This window comes from Sarcophilus harrisii, chromosome 1 (assembly GCF_902635505.1).
Source record: "Sarcophilus harrisii chromosome 1, mSarHar1.11, whole genome shotgun sequence".
NCBI classification, from domain to species: domain Eukaryota; kingdom Metazoa; phylum Chordata; class Mammalia; order Dasyuromorphia; family Dasyuridae; genus Sarcophilus; species Sarcophilus harrisii.
Genome location: NC_045426.1, coordinates 686,728,627 through 686,747,199, shown reverse-complemented (window position 1 = coordinate 686,747,199; position 18,573 = coordinate 686,728,627). Strand labels below are relative to the sequence as shown.

The 18,573-nt window shown below is 48.1% G+C and overlaps 1 protein-coding gene across 1 annotated transcript in view; it reads left to right on the top strand.

Moving 5' to 3' along the window:
* TMEM120B (transmembrane protein 120B) overlaps positions 1-18,079 on the top strand; it is a 39,654-nt gene extending 21,575 nt beyond the window's left edge. The window contains exons 4-12 of the mRNA XM_031948531.1: positions 2,490-2,549; positions 4,319-4,414; positions 7,220-7,309; positions 12,573-12,638; positions 13,501-13,562; positions 14,191-14,283; positions 15,549-15,613; positions 16,579-16,647; positions 16,748-18,079. Coding sequence (XP_031804391.1) covers positions 2,490-2,549; positions 4,319-4,414; positions 7,220-7,309; positions 12,573-12,638; positions 13,501-13,562; positions 14,191-14,283; positions 15,549-15,613; positions 16,579-16,647; positions 16,748-16,858 — 712 coding nt within the window. The 3' untranslated portion in view covers positions 16,859-18,079. The remainder of the gene's footprint in view (positions 1-2,489; positions 2,550-4,318; positions 4,415-7,219; positions 7,310-12,572; positions 12,639-13,500; positions 13,563-14,190; positions 14,284-15,548; positions 15,614-16,578; positions 16,648-16,747) is intronic.
* The last annotated feature ends 494 nt before the right edge of the window (positions 18,080-18,573 follow it).

Below are 18,573 nucleotides of genomic sequence, written 5' to 3'. Positions count from 1 at the left end.
ATTTCCAGGCTGATTACTGTCATAAACACTGTGGTCTGGCCAAATTGGCCTTCTTGCTGCCCCATAATACGATTCCAGGCTGGCTTCAGGACAGCTCACATCCTCCCCTCTGTGGGAGCCCTGTCTTGATCTTCCCCCACTGCTAATGGCTTCCCTCTGAGATTATCTCCCATTTGTACTGGATGGATCTTGAATACGTCTAGTTTTCTCCAATACTAAGCACAGTGCCTGGCATATAGTAAGTGCTTAATAGATGCTTGTTGACTTGACTGACTGCTTCTGAATTCTCCCAGAGGCTGGCCTTTATTCTTAAGATTGCCTCTGTCACCCCCTATTGGAGGTTTGGACACATGCATTCTCAAACCATATGGGCCAAAGCCCATGCTTACATTACTAAGATAGGAGCCTTTGTTTCTTTTTCCAGCAGTGGGGAGGAGGCTGCCCTAAATCACCCACACTCTCAACCCCACTCCTTCACTTGCCCCCTCCTTCAAGAGGCTCTTCTTGGTTCCTAACCATTCCCCTCATTTATTTGCATTTCTTTGATATCTACTCTAAAGTTAGGTGTCCTTAATTAAGAACAGGGACTGTCATTTGTTTTATATCGCTGGCACCTCGCATGACCTCTGGTATGTTGTAGGCTCTTAGAAATGCTTATTAATTAGTTGGTTGGAAAAGATCTAGTCCCTTATCAGCCATAACAAGGGGTAGTGGTGGAATATAAAACGCTTTCAATGCCAAGCTGAGGAGTTTTGTATTTTATTCTATTTTTTGTTGGTATTTTTAATTGAAGTTTTTTATTTTCAAAATATATGCAAGGATAATTTTTTGACATTGACCTTTAGAAAAGCCTTGTGTCCCAATTTCCCTCCCTTAGATGGCATGTAATCCAGTATGTGTTAAACATAGTAAAAATATATGTTAAATCCAAATTATTTTATTCTAGAGGTGATAGGGAGCTATTTGAGGTTTTAGGCAAGGGGAATAACATAGTTTTACCCTTGTGCTTTAGGAAGTACCATTAGGAAGCTCCCAGGGCAGGTAAAGGGGGGCATTTAGCACTGACATCCTATGTTCCTTGTGAACTGAGATATTATCTTTGACATAAAAGGAGGCAGTGGGGCTTGAATCAGCTCATCTCCGACTGTCTTCTTAAATACTTTAGCTAAGGTATACATTTGCATGATTTTTAAAATAATTGACTTTGTAACTCTAGAGATAATAACAAACATCTGATACCTGTAAGAGGCTGGGAGGCAGTCCGGGGTCCTAGATCTTGGGAAATTAACTCCCTGTGCCTCAGTGTCCCCATTTGGAAAACAAAGGGTTTGGGCTAAATGATTTCTAAGATCTTTCTCAGCTGACATCTGTTCAAAGGCCCCTCCCAGCTATTTCTTTATTTTGAAAACTACAGTTTAGTTCTCTCCGTTCATCCATTTTTAGCCTTGCACACCTGCCCAGGCAACATTATGTGCTCACGATTTTTGTGGGTGTTTTGGATAATAATACTCCAGCTTTCCTCAACAGTGTCATACAGGACTCCCCCAGAGAGTTAGGATTTGGAGGGGAGGGGGAATCAGCAGTATGTATATTCAATTAAAGCAACATTTATTAAGTACCTGCTGTTTGCTCTGATACAAAGGCCACTGTTAAATAGCCCCTGCCTTCCAGGAGGGACATATTCATTCCATAAGCTTTTTTTTTTTTTTTTAACAACACCTTTGTGTCTAGAATTGTGCTGGATACTGAGGTCACAGAGATAGGATAGAAATGCAGTTTCTGAAGAGAGGATGAGACATGCACGAAGAATCAAGCCAGGATAGAATTGGTACTGAGCAGAGAGAGTATAGAGTCCAAAGTTCCATATTCAGGAGAAGTCATAGATTGAGACCAAAGAAATCTTCCAGGCACTGGAGATACAAAACCAAAAATGAAATAGGCCTGCCCTCAGGGAGCTTGCATTCTACTCTAGGTTTTCATTTATTCAAGTAGCATTTGATGAGTGATTGCCATGAACCAGAGCTTCAGAAAGGTTAAACCCAGCTGCTGGGTTAAAGCTGCTGCCTGTTAGTGGCTAGAGAGCCAGCCTCAGGGTCAAGGAAGACATGGGGTCAGCTCCCAGTTCCAACACTTACCAGCCATGTGACTCTGGTGAAGTCACTTAGCCACATGCAATTAGGCTGGGCCAGTCCGCTTTGGTAGAAGAACTTATTTTCTGTAATCATAGGTCCAATTAAAAAAACAAATATGTGAGTGCTGGGCTAGACCAAAAGGAAGCCATCCCTGCCTTCAGGGAGCTTATGTTTTATGTTTAAAGAGCAGTGAAAACAATGTGGGCACAAATAAATAGCCACAAAATCATTTCACAGTTATAAAGTATTTCAGTAACTTAGATGGGGGAGAGGGTCCAGAAAGGCCTTGTGTAGGCCAGGGGCACCTGAGTTGTACCTTGAAGGAAGCCTCATAGATGATCTATTCTTTTCTTTCAGGCTGTATCTTAGTCTGGTTCTGGGCAATGTCAACGTTACCCTCCTCAGTAACCAGGCCAAGTGAGTATGTCCAGTTCTTTTACCTTTTCTGTGTATGTCTTGGACTCTCTAGGAACCTAACCCCACATCCCTTCAAAGCCTAGGGAAACCCTTCTCAGGAGTGTATTTTTAAGTATATAAAATAAAATACACAGGCTTAAAAAGGAAACCAATTATATTGAAATACAGCTATCCCAATATCAGAAAAAACAGGTTCCTTTAGGGGTTGTCCGCTGTACTGTGGGACTGGGACCATAGTCTTCCTTCATGAGGCCCAGGAGACAAGAGACAGTCCTCGATTAGAATGCACACTCCAAGCTCTTGTATAAGAGATGTTTAATCCTCCAGACCTCTAGACTTCTTGATATCTGGTTTTCCCTTTAAACGTTTGTGTGGGCCTCAAAGGCAGAACATTGAATCCTGTGGAAATTGGACCTTGGAATTTGTACTGAAAAGGGAAAAGAAGCTTGAGTTTCTGTCCCAGGCCCTTAACTAGCAGGTTAAGGTGTGAGGAGTATTATGCAGCATGTTGTCCTCCCTGCTCCTCCCCTCACTGATTCCTCTTACTAAAGCAAGTTTTAATTTGGGAACAAGGCTAGAAGTAGACTTCCATTCCTCTAGTGTTCCACCCCAGCTCAAGTCGACGTTTCTGGTGTAAGGTTAGAACTGACAAGGGACCTTAGAGATTGCTCCTGCTTTTGTGGCCTTCAGGGGTTTGAAAGGCCGTTTCCTGCTGAAGAGATTAGCTCTATCCTGCTTGGCTTTAGAACCAAGAACCACGAACAGGCGTTGTAAAGAGACAAATTTGGGGCAAGATCTTTGCCAGTAAATTTCCCAATGATTCTCCCATAGTGGAAGGGACTGTCTTTGAGAGATAGCAGCTTCCTCCTCATTGGGGGACCAAGGAGAATCTGTATAAAAAGTTTTTTTGAAGTCTTTTGTTTTTACATCATAGTCATTTCCTGCTGTCTACCTCCTGGTGATCAAAATGTTAAACAGAATTAACCAATAGGCTCATAGACTTTTATATTTTAGAGCTGGAAGGGACCTTACAGACCAAACCCTTCCTTTTATAGAGCAGGAAAGTGAGGTGTGAGTTTGACAGCCGACTAGGGGCCATCAGGGGGTGCTACATTGGATAGAGCGCCAGATCTGGAATCAGGCCCAGCCCCAGAGATGATGTAGTAGTTGTGTGAACCTGGGCAAGTCACCTAATCTCTCTACCTCAGTTTCTTCATCTGCAAAATGGGGATGATAAGAATAGCAGTTATCTCCCAGGGCTGTGGCGAGGAGCCAATGAAATAATAAAGCACAGTGCCTGGCACTTTGTAGACTCTGTATTTATTATTCCCTTCCTTCTCTCTATGTCCAAGGCGGAAAAAAAGGAAGGTATCTGAAGTGCGATTTGAATCCAGGTCTTCTGGTTTTTCAGGCAAATACCACAATTGCTGGGCCATGCTGTGCTAGATCAGCGGCACATTCCACATCTGCAGCCTCCACCTCCTCCCTCTCCCACAGAAGGAGGCCGGCGAATTTTATGGTTGCCCCTTGTGGGAGATGTCATGGAGGGCATTCTCATACAGGGACGGGCGGTCTGGGGTCTTGTGTTATAGATGAGAATACAGAGATAGCCAGAGACGGGACACGCCTGCCCTACAGTCACAGCGAGTCAGGGCCGGGCCCCCAGCGCCCTTGTAGCTCTTGCCAGGAGGCGAGGGGAGAGGCTGGTATCAGGGATGATAGCACGTGGTGGGGTTCTAATCTAATCCTGGCTGGGCTGTTCTTGGCAGGTTTGCTTACAAGGATGAATACGAGAAATTCAAGCTTTACTTGACTATTATCTTCCTGCTTGGAGCCATAGCCTGCAGATTCTTCCTACACTACAGGTGAGTGGTCTGGGACCTGGACTGTGGTGGGGCCGTGGGGGAGAGAGGAGGGTCTTGGAAGCTGGGACTTCTGGGGTGCCCGTCTGCCCTTCAGCAGCCCCGTTCCAGACCAGAGAAGGCAGTGAATTTGGACAGGTAGGGTGAGATCTAGGACAGCCGTGGGTGGGGCTTTTGGCTTTCCTAGGGTGGGGGAGGGGTGGGGTGTGTGGGTTTCAGGCCCGGTTGCCCATCCCAGGTTAATCCACCAATGATTATTCATCTCCAACCTTGGGATTAGCCCTGCTCTCGAGTTTGGGATTGCATTGATGCTTTGAGGGTTCATAGATTTAGAAAAGGCATTCAACATGTATTGGACTACCTGCCATCCAGGGGAGGAGGGAAAAATTTGGAAATTTTGCAAGGGTCAGTGTTGAAAAATTACCCGTGCATATGTTGTGTCAATAAAAAGCTATAATAAGATTTAGAACAGGCACGAGGGCCCTTAGATATTATTTTATCCATCTCTCTCATATCATGTATATAGAAACTGAGTCCCAGTTACAAGTTGGCCCCAAACAGTGAAATAACAGGCCCGATTAGCACACATCTAGTAGGTGTGAATGTGGTTGGTTTTGAATCCAGGTCTTCACCCACTTCCAACCCAGTATTCCCATTATGGACGCCCCACTGGTCCTTTCACCTAGTACTCTCTGCCCCCTCATAGGATCCTGTTTATACTTCTCTGTGTGTATGTTGCCTCCTGTCAGTGAATGTAAGTTCCCTAAGGGTAGGAACTGGATTTTTTTTTTCCTTTTTATCTTTGTGTTCTCACTGCCATGGGATGAGATTAGGCCTTAAATGTCCCTGGGGGTGGGAGCTTCCTGGACAGGAGCTTCCTGCAGCCAAGGAGACCTGTCTTTGCTCTCCAGAGTTCCACAGCCTCTCATGTCTGCTACATAGTGGGTTCCTTCTACTTTCTGGATTGGGTTACCTTCAAGGCCCAGAGGATGAGAGAATCATAATGTCTCATGTGTGCCAGATTTCCCACCCTTTCCACCTCCTTCAGCACACGGAGGCAGGTGCGTTTACCATGGTTGACCCCTTGTTGGGGATGTTTGTAGGTACAGAGGACATAGGGATGAATCGATGCCCTCCGCTGGTAAACATCTTCCCTCCTGTACCAGGCTTTTCCATCCTGGGACTCTTCTCTGTGACCTCCCGTAAATCCTTCACAGAAAACCTACCCAAGATGTTAGTGGAGATTTTTCTTTAGTTCTCTTAACTTTCCCTGGCTCCCAGATGGGCACATGGTATCAATAACGAACAATTGGCCGGCACATAATAAGCCTCTGTGCTATGGCCAGACTTTGTGCTGGCTTTAAAGCTACAAAGACAATAATGAAACAGCTTGGCCTTCAAGATGCTCATATTCTAATGGAGGGGGCAGAGAAGGAGATGAGAGACCCATACGCAGACACATAAAAGAAACATATAGAGTTGACAAGAGATAATCTTAGAAAGAAATGTCTTATTCTCACTAGAGCAAGAGAATGGTTTGCAGAATACGATGGAGAAAGCTGCAATGCCTTTTTCTCCCACTCCTTAGGCTTGAGTTTCCCAAAATTCTTGAACTGCTTGATAGACGTTGTTAAAATTAGATTTTGTTTTCTAAGCTGTGTATGTGGGGTGGGGAAGGGAGGGAAGCACTAGGCCCAGCATCCCCGGGAGGTGCTCTTGCAAGAGTGGGTAATGGACTGGTAATCCACCGAGTTGGCTATGAGACTCTCTGGAGCCTGCTGGGAAGACAAGCCACCTACTGCCACAGGGCATTTGGCTCAATCCATTCAGGTCCTTTTCCCAGGCTTCCAGGCTTTCAGTAAACAGTTTGGATAATCTGACTTCCAAACAAAGATTTTTTTCCATCTCCTCCAGCCCCAGACCTAGTCCTAGGCTTTTCCTTTCCCTGTTGAAATTAGGGAGCTTAGAGGAACCTCAGAGGTCAGCTGTCCATGCTCCTCTTTTTATAGAAAGGTAAACTGAGACCCAGAGAGGAAAAACGAATCGACATTTATTAAGCACCGACTCTGTGCTAGGGGCAGCTAGATGGCAGTGTGGGTAGAGTGCTGATCTTGGAGTTGTGAAGTCCTGAGTTCAAATTCAGACTCAGACCCTGGGCCTCAGTTTCCCCATCTGTAGAATGGGAATAATAATACTGTTACCTCATAGGATTGTTGTGAGGCTCAAATGATATAAAACAGGCTGGCAAAACCCCCAAGTGTAACCTCAACCAGATTGAAATGTAATAAGTAGGCAAAGTTTGACAAAAATAATTAAAAATACAGTACAACATAATGTTATTTTATGGTTTTTCTGTAGTGGGGAGAAGGGATCTGTTTCTCTTTGAGTTGGACACTTTAAGGAAGCACTTTACAAATGCAAATTAATATGTGATGGGGATGGCTAGCATGGTGTGGAGGCCTAAGACCTGTGAGAGGGAAGAGGTTGCATGAGGTCTGGGCCTCAGTTTCCCCTTTTGTAAAATTCAGAGGTGGGCTTCAAGCTCTAGGTCTGTGATCCTGTGATAGTAAGTCACTTCCCCTCTCTGGGCTGGACTTTCCCCATCGGTAGAGTAAGGGAGTCGGGCTCAAGACCCTCATCTTGGGAAACAAGAGCTTTGGCCAGAGAGTCGGTGTCCATCCCAGCTGGTCACTCACCGGCTCCTCCGAAGGAGAAAGAGCTTTTCTCATTCACCCCGCGCCACGTTCTCCCCCACCTGGGAGATCTGGAAGCCGGACCCCTCACAGCCCCCGCTTCTCTCTGTCCTAGAGTAACTGATGAAGTGTTCAACTTCTTGCTGGTCTGGTACTACTGCACGCTCACCATCCGGGAAAGCATCCTCATCAGCAACGGCTCCAGGTACTGAAGGCTGCGCGGGGCCTTGGGAGGAGGGAGTGTCCCAGGGGAGAGGACGGCGGGGTCCTGAGTCACAGGATCCTGGGTCCGAAAGCACAGAGACAGCTCAGGGGCCATCAGGCCCACCCCTCTCATTTTTCAGAGGGAAGAAGCGTTCTTTCCTGTGTGGGAGAGCTGTGTCCGCTTCATTGTCTCTCTCCCCCATTTGTGGGGGAGTTAGTAACAATGAGGAGTTTCTGTCATTTGTGATGGAATTGAATCTTTTAAAGAAAAAGCTAAAACGGGCACATGGTCCCTGGATTTAGGGGCCAAGGGATCGAGTGACCTTTATGCCTCCGACCGACAATCAGTCAGCAAGCAGTGACTTGGAACCTGTGTTAGGCCCTGGTGACAAAAGACAGAAAGGTAGCCGATCCCTGCCCTCAATGTCGGGCTGACATAATAGTTAAACCCAAATAATGTCCGTGTAACTCGAGAAGGATCTGAGCAGCGGTATTTATTCAATGGGTGCCAGATTTACAAATTCGGCCCTTACCCTTGAGTCACTAAAAAAGGAAGGGGGGTGGTCTTGGACCTCTGAGGCCGTTAGTGGGGAGAGGAACACTCCTTTTCTGATCTCAGAGAATTATGCCTGTTTACTCTTCCCTCCCAACTTGGAAAGCCCTTAGTTTTCCCTCCATTTGAAAATCAGGTGACCTAATTTTGTATCCAGTTGTTTTCTTTTAATTAATCGGTGTTATTTGATTAATCGTTTTTAACATATAAAAATCTGTCTCACTCTGTATTTGGGATCCAGCGCCAAAGCTGAGGAGGGTGGCTGGTCCTTATTTCTTGGGCAGTTGACATGCATCGCTTAATAAATCAATATTCTCTGAAGCGCAGACTTTCGTTTCCTTAGTCATTTCATCTTTCACCTGCCACAGTTTTGCCTTTAAGGCCCCCTAGATGGTGCAGTGGGTAGAGTGAGCCTGGAATCAGAAAAACCCGAGTTCAAATCCTGCATCAGGCACTGCCACCCTGAAAAAGTCATTTCACCTCTCTCTGCTTCAATTTTCTCGTTTGTAAAATGGAGGTGATAATAACACCTGCCTCCCAGGACCATTGCAAGAATCAGACAAGATAACATTATGCAGTGCTTGGAGAAAAGAAAATTAAAGCACCATGTAAATTCAGCACCAAATGACAAATCTGTAATTTCTAAGAGGACTTTCCTGCTTGAGAATCCTTTCTGTGTCTAAATGTGGGGAACAGAAGGAGAAAACTACCCAGTCTTTGGCTCTGCCCTGACCTTTGCAGCTGATACTGAGGATCCCAGACCCTTAGCTGAAAGCCCCTCAGGAAGCACCAGGTTTAGCCACTCCTTCTGTAGGCTGAATGCACACGCTCTCCACACACACATACATAGAAATAGATTTGTTTTCATCTCGACCTAAGATTTCCCCCAAGAACTCCTTTCTTGAATGCAGAGCAGCTCCTTACTAGCCTTAGAACACTTCCTGGGACAGGGAGAGGCAGAAGGATTTGCCCAGCACCATTCATACGGCTGTTATGTGTCAGAGGCAACATTTGAACCCAGGTGTTCGGACTTCATAGCCATATGTCCTAACACACTGGAGAACCTTGGAGCTCTGCACTGGTAGGAGAAGTTTCCTTATGGAGGACCTCTCTAAATTCACGAAAATACAAGTCCAAACTGGAAAAAAAAAAAAATCTAAATATATCTTGGAGAAAAGGGTGTTTATTCAGCCTCCTGAAGTCATTGCTTATTTATGGATTTTCCATATGGATTCATGGGCACCTTGAAATCACTCTTTGGCCCTCTGGAGCATCGAGATTTATCACATGGCGTGATAATGGAAAAGAGGACCTGCCTAGAATTAGAGACTCTAGGCGCCTCAAGGGGCTTTGCTAACTGGCTGGCCCAGTCCCCTCATGTTAAAGATTAGCAAACAGAGGCTTAGAGAAGTGACTTTTAAGTGACTTTTCCATTTTGTAAATCCCTAGTGAGGTTAGGGCTGGAATCCTGGGCTTCTCATCCTCCAGGTCATGTGCTTCTTTTCCTGTATTGGCCCTCCCTTTCAAATCTCATCTCTTTCTCCTCTATTTTCCCTCCTTTTTTTCCCCCTCAATATTTTATTTTTCCAAATACATGTAAAGATTGTTTTACACTTTCATTTAAAAAAAATTTTTATTGAAGCTTTTTATTTTTAAAACACATGCAAGGATAATTTTCTGTTTTCCTTCTTAAAGGAACAATTCATTCCTCCCCTTCCTTTTTTGCCCCCTTTTATTAGCTGGGGAGGCATGGTCTGTCAGCCAGTGACGTGCTGTGTTCTCCCATCTCTGGTCCCGGTCAGTGCCGTGCTCTGCTGTAACTCTGAGAGCTGAGGAAAATTAGTTAATGCTTTTCACAAAGGGAGCAAGGAGTCTTTAATTCTTTGTCTTAAGAGGGCAAGGAAAAAGGCATAGAGAAAGAATACAGTGAGTAGAGGAGGTCGTCCTAGTGTATCTGCCGCCATCTTTGTTTCTGGGAGTGGGGGGCGGGGAGGGAATCTGGTCCCTCTGCACTGAGGTGGGCAAGCCCTGTTTATGTGCGCTGGGGCTGTAGACGGGCTCCCTGCCACGACTGGCCACGTACACAGATTGTGGTTGCTGTCGTTCAGTTATTTTTCAATTGCACTCAATCCTTCATGACACCATTTGGGATTTTCTTAGAAAAGATACCAAAGTGGTTTGCCATTTCCTTCTTCAGTCCATCTTACAGATGAGGAAACTGAGGCAGAGGGGGAAGTGACCCACCCAGAATCATATCGTAAGTGTCTGAGGCTGGATTTGAACTCGGGGAGATGAGTGCCTTCCTGGCCCAGCACTGTTCACTATGGCGCCACCTAGCTGCTCCTTTTATCCACAGATGGCAGAGCTAAATGGGATAATTTGCCAGAACTCAGCAAAGTATGTGTCTCTTATCCTTAGAATTAATGCCCCATTCTCTGCCCCCAGAGATCGGTTTGAGGTATTTGAAATCCCATTTTCCCTAGGGATTAAATATGTGAAAATATAAAAAATTATAAAATAATCCCAGGAGGAAGGCATTGCTTAACTGGTAGCCCATGTAAAGGCCAGCTAGGTGGTTCCATAGAGCACAGAAGTCTGGGCCTGATAGTGAGCTAGCCCTGTCACCTCCCCCCTGCCTCAGTTTCCCCATTTGTAAAAAGATGGGTGATGTTATTATCCACTTACAGATGAGTATGCTAGAGGAAGGGCACGGTAAAATTGCTCCAGTAGCTTTGCCAGGAAAACCTCACAGACAGCATGGTGCCCTCATCTTGAAGAATCAGACTCAGCTAAACAGTAACAGTAGGATATAACTCCCACAGGGCAGAGACCACTTTGTTTTTTGCCTTTTTTTTTTTTTTTTTTTTTACCTCCAGGGCCATTTGCGGTGTCTGGCACATAGTAGGTTCTCTCTAATACTGGGTTGCTATAATATCTAGGTGTGATTCAGAGATGAGGACCAAATCATAAGTTGAGTTTTCTTCTCAGGAATAATGAGAGCTGGAAGGGATTCTTCCGGCCCCAGCCTCTTCGTAGGCACATAGTAGGTGCTTAATAAATGTATTGTTAAATTAGTTGGGAGCATAGATTTATAGCTGAAAGGCCCCCAGAGGCCATCAGTCTGAAATCCTCATCTCACAGATGAGGAAACTGTAGACCCCAAAGAGGTCGTCCCTGGCCCTTGGTCAGATGGTATCCAAGACTGGATTTGAATCCAGATTGCAAATCCAATCTTGTCTCTGTCTTTCATTTTCATAGATTAGAAAACAGGCCAAAAGGGCTGACCCACGGTCACGATTTAGTTTGTGGCTGAGCCGGAGGGGCCACCTAGGTCTCCTGACCCCAATGTCCAGTTTTATTTCTGCTGCCCCCTATTGTCTCCCTTCCTCCCCAGCATGGGATGGAGAAAAGACCGAGGGAGATAATGGAGGTTTTCTTATGCGAGACAGATGGAGCTGACTTGGAGGGCTCTGAAGAGCAGCAAGTCTCGCAGCATGAGGCTGGTTTGAAGGAACTCGGGCTGGTTAGCCAGGGAGGAGAAAGCCCGGGGGGACATGATGCTGCATGGGAACAACTCTGGCTGCCCCCAAGTGTCATGGACTGCCTTGGGAGGGGGAAGAGTTCCCTTCCCTCTGTGTGCTGGGGGAAATTCATACTCAGGTCTGGGCAGCCTTGGGCAACCTTTGGGGGCCCTTCCTACTAGAGATTTTGTGATTCTCTGAAATTATCAGGATGCAGATTTCACTCAGTAAAGACCGAAAATAGAAGCAGGTCCTGTCCTTAAAGAACTTCAGTTCTATTTATAAAAATGATAGGATGGGCTGTTAGGAAAGGTAGTGAGCTACTCACTACTAGAAGTATTCAAATGGAAGCTGGTTGTTACTTATCAGGAAGATTGTAGAAAAGTCCCTGAAAGAAGGGGAGGAGGAGTGTCAAGACTAAATGACCCCAAGAGGTCAGTCAGTCAACAAGCATTTATTAAGTACCTACTGTGAGCCAAGCACTGTGAGAATGGAGGCAAAGAAAGATCACAAATCTCAAAATTAAGCTGTCTCTTCTCTTAGGAGTTCCGGTCTCTGCAAACAATTCTGTACAAATAAGAGATAAACAGGATAAACTGGGACACTAGTCTCAGTGGGAAGACCCCTAATAAAAGGAGAGACTTTATATTTGGGTTTGAAGGAAACCACAAGAAGGAGAATGAGGAGGAAGAGTTCTATTTATGGGGACGGTCAATAAAAATGCTCAGAAGTTACTGGCCACGCCTTTGGGGGGTGGAACTGACTGTGTCGAAATGGTCCTAAGTGAAGTAGAACCAGTTTGCATGGGACAGATAGAACGGACGTGGGGCTGGAGTGAAGAAGCCCTGAGTTCAAGTCCAGCCTTAGACCACCACCACCCTGCTGGGTAGGTGCTCTTATTATCCCCAATTTATACATAGAGAAACAGAGGCAGATTTATGTTAAATGACTTGCCCAGGATCCCACAGGACATGTGTGAGCTGGATGTCTGTGCAGGTGCAGCTTTATTGCTCTGATGTTCCTTTCTGTGGACAGGGTCAAGCCTGGCCTCCCACCCAAAGAAGCCCCCTTTATCCTGGGCTCGGTTAGCTCTTAAATAGAGCCTCCTTGCAACGTCCCTGTAGGTGTGCTACGAAGGGGGCGGCTTCCTCTTTTCACTCATTCTCCCTTTCTCTGTCTTTCTTTCCAAGAATTAAAGGCTGGTGGGTATCTCACCACTACGTCTCCACATTTCTGTCGGGGATAATGCTGACCTGGTGAGTGCTCCCTCCCTCTCCCACCCTGCTCAGGGAAGGGGGTGGGGGGCTGGAGGCTGAGAACATCCTTGGCCAGACGTAAGATACAGGATCTGCTTGTAAATAGGACTGGGCCTGGGCTGGGCTGGATCCAAGTGGAAGGCCAGTAAGGACATAGCCTCGGGACAGCTCCTCAGCCGGGGAGCAGGGAAGCGAGTCCCCGGGCCTGCCGCTGGCGGCTCCCTGACTCAGAAGCCTGGGGAACAGCCATGGTGAAGAGCCTTGGGTTCTTGGGGCAGGAAGGTTTAGTAGTGGGCTTGCACCTCCAGGTGGGAGCAAGGTAGGAGGGTGAAGAGCAGAGCATGAGAGAGAAAGCAGGATGGATGGAGTGGAGGGAGAGAACAGAATGTGATGGGGAGGGAAGGAGAGAGAGTGACAGAGAGGGGGGGAGAAGGAGAGGAGGGAGGGAAGGAAGGAAAGAAGGGGTGGGGAGAACAGAATGAGAAGGGGAAGATGGAATGAAAGGGGTGAACAGAATGGGAGAGAAGAAAATAAAAGGCAGAGAAGAGAGGAAGTTGGAAGTCCTCGGGGCAAGAGTCCTTGGGAGGTAGGGAGAAGGGACTGAAGTGACCGGGCCCCCAGGACCAGGGGATCAGGGAGCTGGGAAACTCTGCTTTTCCGTGACTTCGGGGTTGGAGATGTGATGTATGTGGCCATGCAGGCAGAGCCCAGCCAGAGGCCTCTCCCTTCCTACCCTGGGGGTGTGTGGCTTGGGGCCATGGCCAGTGCAGGATGGACAGGTTGGTGATGTTGGCAATTAGGATTTGACAACCCGGTCTCCTTTTATTTTATTTTACTTTCTCACTTTTCCTGTCTCCTCCAGGCCAAACGGACTCATCTATCAAAAGTTTCGCAATCAGTTTTTAGCTTTTTCCATCTTTCAGAGTGAGTGCCTCTTTCCTGCTCCTTTGCCCAAAGCGAGGGCCTCCCTTGGCAGCAGAGGGGGGAGAGCTCTGTTCTCAGTTCCTATGGGATGTCAGGGAGGGGGATTTGATTGTCAAGAGAGTGGGGTCAGAGTGAACCAGGGCAAGGAGACCCAGATGCCTGGAGTGAGAGTCAAGGGAGAGGAGGCTGCTTTTTCTTTCCAAACATTATGGGCTGGGCTGGAAGCCTAATATTGGCCAATGAAGCCCTAATATTGGCCAACTATGCCCTGACCCGAAGGCTTCCTCCCTGTCCAGCCCATCTAGAGTTTTTGATTAATGAACTGAAAACATCTCTCTGTGCTTATGGCCTTAGAGAACTGCCCTGGGGTGAGACTGAGATGGTCCCTTCCCAAATCCCCCCCTTTTGTGATTTGTCCTTTGAGGGGGTTTCAAGAATAAAGAACTCAACTTGGAGGATCTGAGTTCAAAAACCACCTCTGATACATACTTCTTAGATGATCCTGGGCAAGTCACTACTTTCCCAGAAGCCTCAGTTTCCCTTCTGGTCTTTGAGCACCTTACCAGCTAGAGATCTTTGATGTAGTGGCTTCTGCTTGAGGGCCGTCCTCTCCCCTGTCCCTCTGCAGGCTGTGTCCAGTTCCTACAATATTATTATCAGAGCGGATGCCTCTACAGACTCCGGGCTCTGGGGGAAAGGAACCATTTGGACCTGACAGTGGGTGAGTACCCCAGACACTGCTGGGCCTCCTCCACCAAGGACACATCTCTGTAGAAAAAATAAAAGTCTTATTGAAAGGTTAACGTTGATCCATCAACATAGCCAGAGCATTTCAAGGAATTCCTCCTTCTAAGCTTTATGGGGTCTCTGCCCATTCATCCACATCCACTTTTCCTCTTATTGGGTTGAATTTGATTTCCTCGGTTAGAAGACTGAGATTTAGCTCTCAGCTTGTCCATTTTCTACCTGGGTGATTTGGGGGAAAGCACACAATTTTTCTGGGTCGTCCTGCATTCCCATAAAAGGGTCAAATCTAAATAAAAATAAAACTAGGGGTCACTAAACTGTCCCTAGGGATCCCTGTAGGCTCCTTATTGACTCCGAAAACCACGTTAACATTATTTTATTGTATTTTGATTTTCTTTGTTAAATATTTCCCGGATATTTTTTAATCTGATTTGGGCCATGTTTAGGAGTCTTGTGAGCCAAGTTGAGCTGAGTACTTGACACCTGGACTACAGGATTTCTGAAATCCCATGATCCTGTGACCTTTATTTTCTGTCACAGAATAATGATAATCACAGATTTGTTTAAGGTTCAAAAATCTACAGAGCACTTTCTACCCATTAAAATGGCTGGCCCCATTTTACAGATGAGGAAAATGTCCAATGAGGCTGAGATGGGTTAAATGGTGCAGTGGATAGAGTGCTGGGCTTAGAATCAGGATGGGGAAAAGTTGGGAGAAAATACATCCCTAAGCTCAAACACTTATTAAGGGCTCGACCACTAGGGGGTGCCACAGTCCACACAACATAGGGTCTAGTAGAGTCAGGAACTCCTTGTGGTTCAAATCCAGCCTCAGACACTTCCTAGCTATGGGAGTCCCTTCACCCTGTGAGCCTCAGTTTCCTCATCTGTAAATGAGCTGGAGAAGGAAATAGCAAACCACTCTTGTATCTTTGTCAAGAAAACCCCAAAAGGAGTATTAAAGAGCTGGATGTGATTGAAAACATTTTCTCACATGATTTGTAAAGAGATGTGTATTAAAAAAAATAATGTACATGTATAACCAGAAAGAAAAACAACTTAAAAAACGACTAAAAACAAGTCATATGGCTATTGGGTAACTGAAGTAAACCAAGAAAGAATCACAAGCACAAAGACAGTAAGATTGATTGATTGATGGCGACGAGGGCATCTACTGACCTCCTGCCCATGATGCAGATCTGACTTCCTCCTGTCCCCCAACTCTGCCTTCTTTTCCAGAGGGATTCCAGTCTTGGATGTGGAGGGGTCTTACCTTTCTCCTACCGTTCTTGTTCTGTGGTCATGTAAGTCGCCCCCCGGGACTCTTGGGGACCCCAGTACATTTGCTTATGGTGTTCTTCCCCGCTGTGGCTGAGCAGGGCGGCGGGGCTGGCTGGGTCACCAACATGGCAATAACAATTATAATTATGGAGACTCACAATTGTGGTGCAGTGGATGAAGAGCTGGCCTTGGAGCTAGGGATCAGTAGTAATGGTCACAACAACCAGCATGGGGAGAGCGCTTTGCAAATAGGATCCTACTTGACCCTCACCACAACCTTGTTATTATCCCCATTTTATAGATGAGAAAACTAAGTCTCTCTGAGACTGTAAGTTGCAGAGCAGGTGCTGTTCTGTACCGGTAGAGGGAGCTTCCACACCTGGGAGTTCCTGGTGCCAATAAAATCATAAAATAGGTCTAGGTCTTATCGCCTCTCCCTGATAATAAAGCATTTATAACAATAACAACAGCACAAGCTGATGTCATGCTTGAGAATGTATAAAGTGGCTTGGATTTAGGACTTCACAAGTTAGGCCTGAAGCCCGTGGATGAAGGGGTTCGGAATCCAAGGAGCCTAGGGATCAATTGCGGGGAGTCTGCCAGTAACAAAATAACAATAAATGGCATTAATGGAGAACTTCCTGGTGTATACTTTATAGATCAGCAGATCTATAAAGTACATATGGGGAAGATCTCCATTGGTTCTCATTGGGTAACTTGGATGGGAAAAGCTAATGGTCCTGCTGTTCCAGTCTAGTTCGTTTTCTTTATATTCCCCGGGATTTTGTTTTATGCATTTAGAACTAGGATTCTGAGGAATAGTTCAGAGAGTTCCTCAGCCTGCCTCCTTAGGGGCTGCAGGCCAGTGGGGTGGGCCCCCCAGGGTGGGGGAGTAGCCTCCGGACTCCATGTGGGGTAACTCGGTTCTCCCAGCGCCTAAGAGGCAGCCATCCTGATGATAAGAGGCTCTTGATCTCTCCCCCTGCAGTTCTGGCAGCTTTATAACGCCATCACCTTGTTCGAGCTCTCTACCCATGAGGAATGCAAGGAGTGGCAGGTATGGGGGTGCTCCTTGGGGGAGATGGCAGGGCGGGCCCTTGGATCTGAGGGGGGAAGGCCCATCCCCATCACTCTTCCCTCTCTGTCCCCCCTTCCAGGTCTTCGTCTTGGCCATCACCTTCCTCATCCTCTTCCTGGGCAATTTCCTGACCACGCTCAAAGTCGTGCACGCCAAACTCCAGAAGAATAGAGGCAAGGTGAAGTTATGAGCGGCGTGGCCTTCCCTGCCCGAGGGACCCCGGGGTCCTGGAGGCCCTCGCCAGGCCCCTGGGGCGCCGGAGCCGGCCGTGGGACCTCTGACACAGCCAGCTCCAGACTAGAAGAATGTGAACGCTCCCCTTCAGTATTACCCCAGACCTGTGCCCCCAATCTAGATGCCTGGTTCCCTCTTTGTGTCTGTTTAAGACTGGCTCTCCCCCGCCCCCGGAACCAGAGACCTCTCTTGCCCTGATAGCTGCCAGCCTCCAGGTCCGGTCCCGGCTCGGGGCGGGGAGAGCGAGCATGTTTCGGAGTCTCCCCGTGTTTGGAGGTGAACTTTGCCGTTCCAGCGTGAGCCGGACGGTGCCGGATCCTTCAGTGCCCTGGGGGCCTCCCCCCGGGAATGCTGCTACTCCCCCAGGATCCTCCCTCCGCCCTCCTGCCTCCCTCGCGGGGGCCATTTCCCGAAGGCCCCAGAGCTCCTCGTTTCCATCAGCACCCGGGCCTTCTGTCTCTGCGGGAGGCGCCCCCCGGAGCCGGGGCTTCTCTCCCCTAGGCAGCCTTTCCTCGGGACTCCTGCCGGCCTCCGAGAGAGGGGGGCTGGATGTTTACAAGACGGACTCCCAAGGCTCCCCGCTGGGCATAACGGAAAGAGCGTTGGATTCGGAGGCAGAGCCTCGTTCAGATCCTGCTGGTGGCCGGAGGGACTGAACGAGGGTCTCTGGGCTGCCACCTCCCACCGAGAGCCCCGCAGCCCCTCTTCTAGCACAGCTGCCTGGGGCCGGCCTCCCGGGACCCCCCACATCCCGAAGCGTCCCCGCTGGGGTGGGGGCTGGGTTTGGAGCCGGGGGGCGCCGCCCCGAGGGCAGTGGGGGCACACTCAGGGAAAACGGGCTCAGGCTAGGACTCAGGACCTCTCACAGCCCGGGCACGCGGGCTACCGGGAGAGTCATCGAGGGGGTGAGCTGGGGGTGGGGAGGAAGCCGGGGAGACCCGAGCTTTGTTTGGCTGCTCTGAGGAAAGCGCCCCCTCCTGTGGCCGGGTGAGAATCGCTTCTGTCTGGGGCGTGGCCACGCCTAAGCACTTCCCCCCAACCGCCGCCATCTTGGGGGGTCGAGGGGGACTGTGACCAGCCAGAATCTCCTCCCCCACCTCCCTAGTCTGTAGGTGACCACCGTCCTCTCCCAGACCCTGGGATGGTTTCCGTTTTTAATAAAAAACGCTCACTTGTCTGAAGCCTGCTTTCTTTGAAAGGGTAGAATTTAAAAAACAAAAGGGGCCGGCAGGATAGTGCAGCAACGCTCAGCACTTGACAAACGCTCCCTGGCTGTGGGAGCCTGGGCAAGTCACTTAAGCCCACTTGCCTCAGGAAAGGACAACCCAAAACAGTGGGATTTAAGGGGAGATGCACGGGTTTGAGGCTGCGGGGCTGAGGGGCAGCAGGGGCCCTTCAATGCACTGCTTCTGGGTCCTGGCTTCTCCTTCCTCCAGAGCTCCAGCAGAGAGGGCGGGCATCCCTGGTGATCATCCCTTCCCCCTCCCCGGGCCTCTGTTTACCCTTCTGTAAAACAAGGCTGGCCACATCCCCAGGGGCGTGTCGGAGGAAGGAAGGCAGGCTGGTGGTTGCTGTCTGCAACTTGGTGATAGGCAGGAAGGAAGGGGGGGCAGGGCCTGTTATCGCGGCCACCCGGGGTTTGGGGAATGGGAAGGGGTGCTCCCGAAAGGG